We start from the raw sequence: 6,095 nt of genomic DNA, 5'->3' as shown, positions 1-6,095 counted from the left end.
CAGGAAATGCAAATCTAAAAAGTTCAATTATTAAATGTCATATGTAATATTTTCTGCTGTTTTGCATGCTTAGTATTTCTGAACTTTGAACATTGGCTTTTTACCAAGTAAAAGACTTTCCAAGGACGCTAATGGTTAACCAAACAGGCGTTTGTGTTTATCTGTGCTGATTTACAGGCATTGAGTACGTTCAGTGTTCATGGCTGCTGATTGGCTGGAATATTGATGAACCATGTAAATGTATTGTTCTGATTGGCTCAATAAAGAAACAGGCAGGTTCTTTTGACTGACTACAGATGGGTCAGTTTTTGATTTAGAGAGCAAATAGAAATAATTTAATCATTATTTTTATCCATCAGGTCTGTGCTGCAGCAATGCATCACTTAATTTTCACTGGGTTTTCACTGCTGATCTTTACTGGGCTGCATGTGAGTGTTCGGTCCACAGGAAGACGTTTGGAGCGGAGCAGCGAAAGACATTTTACATCATTGCTGACTGTTTCGAATGGGATGCGCTGGGGATCGTGGGGTCGAAGTGAGTTTTGTCCAAATGGAACATACGCCAAGGGGTTTAATGTGAAGGTAAGCTGAGCATCGACTCATGGATGTGGTTTTGATTTTATAACTCAGTATTTTTGTCTTGTTTTCCAAAAAAATAAAAATAAAAATACTCCTGTCCAAAATAAAAGTTTTTATTTATTTATTTTTGTTTTTACAGAATATTTGTGCTTTTCCTGTGTATATTTATATGTATATATAAATTCACACATACGTGCATATATTTAAGAAATATTTATATTTATGTATGTGTGTGTTCCTTAAATACATACATGTATGTTTATGTATTTATATTTATATACAGTGCCTTTGTATACTCTGTTGACTCTTGTTTCTCAGAGAGAGTCCTTTAGGTGCTTTTTTGTAAATTCCAAGTGTGTTTTCATGTGTCTTCACTGAAGAGAGGATTGAGTTTGGCCACTCCGACATAAAGCTCAGATCAGTGGAGTGTTGCAGTGATGTTTGTCCTTCTGTAGGTTTCTCTTATCTCCACATATGATCATGGAGCTCAAATAGAGTGACCATCAGCTTCGTGTTCACCAGTCTAACCAAAGCCCTTCTCCATCAGTTGCTCAGTTTGGCCAGGAGGCCAGCTCTAGGAAGAGTCCTGGTTGTTTCAGACTTCTTCCATTAAGGGTAACAAAGACTACATGCTTCTGTGACCCTTCAGTGAAGCAGATTTTTCTGAAATCTTCCCCAGATGTGTGCCTTGACACAATCATGTTTCTGAGCTCTACTGGCAGTTCTTTTGATCTTAGAGCTTGGTTTTTACTCTGATATGCATTATCAGCTGGTAGAACTTTAATTAAGATGCGTGTGCCTTTCCAAATCATACCCATTCAATTGAATTTGCCACAGGTTATTTGTCACATTTCTCAACGAATGCAGCACCTTTACATGCACTCAAGCAAAAAAAGTCCACCTGGATTTGGGAAGAAGAATGTCAAAGAGCTTTCAACATCATAAAACAGGACTTGATTCAGGCACCAGTTCTCTTACCGCCAGACTTTAATAGACCATTTCGGGTGCAAACGGATGCAAGCGAGCTAGGACTGGGTGCAGTACTTACCCAAGAAAGGGAGGATGGAGAAAGAGTCATTTCATATGCATCCAGACTGCTCCGAGGAGCAGAGAAGTCGTATTCGGTATCTGAAAAGGAGTGTTTAGCAGTCATTTGGGCAGTTGAAAAATGGAGACCATATCTAGAAGGGAGGACATTTGAGGTCATTACTGATCACACTGCACTCACTTGGGTATTTCAACATCCTAAGCTTTCATCGCGACTTACCCGCTGGACAAAGGGCTAAAAGGATATGACTTTACAGTCAAATATCGTAAAGACCTTTGCAACGTAGTGCCTGATGTGTTATCCAGGGCACCAGAACAACTAACCTCAGAAATCATTGCAGTAGTAAAAGCTACAAAATCCAGTATCCTACCAACCAACCTACCAGTGGACATATCTAGTATCTCTGCTGCACAACAAAAGGACCTAGAGATCCAGGAGCTTATTTTAAAGGTAACATCACAGACGTCCCAAGACATTTCTCGTGTACATTACATGGTTGAAAACGGTATTTTGTTCCGGAGCGTGCCAGACAGACAAACAGGTCAGAAATTGCAACTCATCATTCCCTCAGATCTACGCAAAGAATTTTTGAATCCTATGAGTGGTCATTTGGGAAGACTCAAAACACTACTTAGGCTACTAGACATGGTATACTGGCCAAGTGTAAGATCTGATGTATGGAAGCATTGCAAAGAATGTATCACTTGCCAACAATACAAACCATCCGTGAGCAAATTATCCGGTCACCTCCAATCCACCCCCATCGTTGAACCAGGTTATATGATTGGAGTAGACCTCATGGGGCCGTTTCCAAAGAGCATTAGGCAGAATGAGCACCTCTTAGTTGTGGTTGACTACTGCTCTAAATGGGTGGAGTTGTTCCCATTGAGGCAGGCCAAGGCACCACGAATTGCTCAGATCATGATAGAGGATATTTTTACAAGATGGGGCACTCCTGCCTACCTTGTTTCTGACAGAGGGGCTCCGTTTACTTCCAATTTACTTAGCCAAGTATGCAAGCAATGGGGAGTTGTCCAAAAGCTCACTACCGCCTACCATCCGCAAACTAATCTCACCGAATGCATCAACCGGACTTTGAAAACAATGATGGCGTCTTATGTGGAAGAACAGCATCGACGGTGGGACCAGTGGTTGCCTGAATTTCGATTTGCAATAAATACTGCTTGGCAGGAGAGTACCGGCCATTCCCCAGCACAGATTGCCTTGGGTCGAAACTTAAAAGGTCCAGTAGAAAGAGCAATTCAATTCCACAAGACACCCGATCCAAATAGTCCCATCTATCCAGCACTTGACAGACATCATCACCTCCTCCGTCTGGTGAAGGAGAATGTGGAAAGAGCACAAAACAAACAGCAGCGACATTACAACCTGCGCCGCAAACAGAACCAGCATCAAGTTGGAGATGTAGTTTGGGTGCGCGCTCATCCTTTGTCCAGAGCAGAGGACGGTGTCATGGCTAAGTTGTCTGGTAGATGGAAAGGACCAGCTAAAATAATTAAATGTTTAGGCCCCGTCAATTACTCTGTTTCTTTGCTTACTGACCCGGAAACGATAGATACTTATCATGTGCAAAATCTAAAGCCTTGCCATGGATATGTCAAGTCGTAAATGGAGGGGTGCATATGTAACAGTCACAAACCTGTTAGCATGGTTTTTTATATTGTACTTGTACTACCCACCATGAGGGGGCAACATGGAGCTATACTCTTAGATATAAAATGGGTGTAGGGGGTAGAAGAAGTCAGATTCGTAATGGAGGGAAGTAAGCATGGCTTATGGCTCCAAACAATCACTTGTCCTGATTGAGAAACCTTGAGTTTTATGCTCAATCTGAAGTAAGCATTGTTTCTTGTTTTGTATTGATTTAATGCTTTTGGGTAATTTATGGGTGGTTATTTTTCTAATGTGATTTATTTCGTTTTATTTAGAAGGACTCCACAGTCTGTGGGATTTATTCCTGTTTTTGACCTGCATCATAAGGATGACTTTAAAGTGGGTTTTGAGGCTGTGAATTATGTTGGCAACTGTTGTGGATTCTTGAACCGGGTTATGCCACAAATGTGACTTTAAAGACTTGCTCAGTGTTTGGATTGAGATCTTCACCATGGATCACGTGTTGCACTGGGGACATTTTTGGATGGTATTCTTGGACATTGGATTTCATGGACATTGATTTCTACACTGTGTGGAATGAACATTCAGCAACTGTATCATTGTCGTCATCACATCAGAACAGATACGATTTTGACTTGTTTGCTAACTCCATTTGTCTTGCATGAATCTTTGCAGAATTGCTACATGAAATGTCATCATTAATAGGGGCTCTTTAACATAATAGTGTCATATTTATTCCAGATTTAACTGCAGTGGAGTGTATGAGATGGTGGGTGAGGGCGCAGCCTGGGGTGAATGGGGCGAATGGAGCCCGACATGTCAAGGAAGAGGAATCTGTGGCATCAGGACGCGGATAGAAGAGCCGCAGGGATTCGGAGACGACACCGCTCTCAATGATGTGATCATGTACTGCTGCGATTGAGGTGATTTATCGCATTCAGCCAGGGTTCGTACAAGTTGCTTGAATTTGACTTTTTGAAATTGAAGTCCTGGGAAACCCTTGAAAACAGACATATTTATGAAGAGGTTCTTGAAAAGTGCTTGAATTCTCGAAAGACAGAATATACAAAATTATTGTTGTTGTTTTTTCCAATTAAACACAAATGTAATTTCATGAAATAAAAAAGGTCATTGCAATTGTCAGAATTGCGAGATATAAACTCACGATTGTGAGTTATAAAGAATGCATGATATAAAATCAAAATTGCGTGATATGAGGTCAGAATTGTTATAAAGTCAAAATTACGTGTTATAATGTCAAAATTGTGATAAAGTCAGCATAATAAAAACATGCAATTGTGAGAAAAACATCAGAATTGTGAGTTTTTGACTTTTTTCTTGCAATTTCGACGTTATATAACAACTGACAATTGTGAGTTTCTGAAAAAAAATTGCGTTATAAAGTCAGAATTGCACGATAAAAACTGGCAATTGCGAAAGAAAAAAGTCAAAATTGTGAGGAAAAAGTCAATATTACCTTTTCATTTCTTTTTTTCTTTTTTGTTTATAGTGGAAACAAGATTCCATACTGATTGTAGTCCCTGAAAACCAAAAAGCAGTGAAAAGTCCTTGAAAGTCATTTTACAGTATCTGTACAAACCCTGAATCAACACTCAGAATGCCACAGACTGCACAGCATATAAATCAGTTTTGTCTTTCTTTCAGGTATAAGAGGATGTCAAAAAGATCAAGAAGATCATATGGATGAATAATTGAACATCATACAAATAAAGGTTACGAGGGAGTTTTTTTCCAGCGATGCCACGGAAGAACCATTTTTGGTTCCCCAAATATTCTTAAAAAATACATTTTTTTGTAATCTAAAGAACCTTTTCCTCTATAAAGAATGTAAAGGTTCCATGGATGTTAAGTTTCAGAGTTTAACAGCCTTGTAGCCAAAGGAACAAAATAGTTTTTATAACGGTAATATCTAGACATCGGAATATGAAAACGTCGACTAGATGGAAGTAATTCAAATTCTCACTGAAGCACATGAGAAGGGTCCCGAAATATTTGTATGATGCAACCTGTCTAACAGGCTTGTTGTTAATCAAGATAGGTGAGTGATTGCCTACTGATTTAAAATCAAAGATAATTTCCTCTGTTATACTAACATTAATTACAAGACTATGTTCTTTACTCCATAACACAAAGTCAGCAATCTCTGTAGTGTAACACTGAAGGTCCTCATCCTTGTACAAACGACCAAGAATGGCAGTATCATCTGAATATTTAACGACAATATTCCCCGGATGGTGACTCATATATTCATTTGTGTACAATGTAAATAAGAGTGGTGAACAAACATACCCCTCGGGAACACCAATACTAATAAGTCTGCTTGATTTTAACTTGTTGAGTCCTATTCGTAAGAAATGCATGGAACCATTTAATGCAATATGGATTAACAGCCATACTATTTAGTTTGGAGAGCATAAAGTGTGGCTTCACGGTAATAAAAGCAGAGCTCAAGTCGAGAAAAAGCAACCTGGCATAAGCCTTTGGATCCTCCAAATGTTTTAAAACATGATGCACCACGGTAAGGTGGTGCAGAAACCATCCTAAATCTGATCTTAAGATCATTTCTCAGATATGCACGTATGCCTCTGTTTCGTTGGTTTCAGCTCTCTGCTTGTAAACAGCTCCTAATTAATGTCATTAACATATACACAAAAAAAATCACCAGTCATCATCCAAATTATTTTATTTAGAGCAGCGAGCTGCTTAGCACTTGTTGTCAAGTCACAGTCAAATAGCTTGTGCGAAGCTCTGAATCTTTTATAATATGGTATTTTGGCCAAATAACAGAAAAAACTGAGCGCATGACACATGCA

General features: G+C 39.2%; 1 protein-coding gene across 1 annotated transcript; it reads left to right on the top strand.

Annotated features, from left to right (window-relative positions):
- Window positions 1-282: 282 nt before the first annotated feature.
- Window positions 283-5,049, top strand: LOC107578725 (vitelline membrane outer layer protein 1 homolog). Its single transcript, XM_016264651.1, has 3 exons — window positions 283-581; window positions 3,986-4,184; window positions 4,927-5,049. The coding sequence occupies exons 1-2, from the start codon at window positions 375-377 to the stop codon at window positions 4,181-4,183; spliced, it is 405 nt and encodes a 134-aa protein (XP_016120137.1). The 5' UTR covers window positions 283-374; the 3' UTR covers window position 4,184; window positions 4,927-5,049.
- The last annotated feature ends 1,046 nt before the right edge of the window (window positions 5,050-6,095 follow it).

The sequence above is a fragment of the Sinocyclocheilus grahami genome, unplaced genomic scaffold (assembly GCF_001515645.1).
Source record: "Sinocyclocheilus grahami isolate Dianchi unplaced genomic scaffold, SAMN03320097.WGS_v1.1 scaffold11687.1, whole genome shotgun sequence".
NCBI lineage: Eukaryota > Metazoa > Chordata > Actinopteri > Cypriniformes > Cyprinidae > Sinocyclocheilus > Sinocyclocheilus grahami.
The sequence above is the reverse complement of the archived record's forward strand: the minus strand, read 5'-3'. Positions and strand labels throughout refer to the sequence as shown.

Coding starts and splice junctions, on each gene's coding strand:
- LOC107578725 (XM_016264651.1), top strand. CDS start 375: ATGCATCACTTAATTTTCACTGGGTTTTCACTGCTGATCTTTACTGGG. Junction 582..3,985: donor CCAAGGGGTTTAATGTGAAG/GTAAGCTGAGCA, acceptor TTAACATAATAG/TGTCATATTTATTCCAGATT.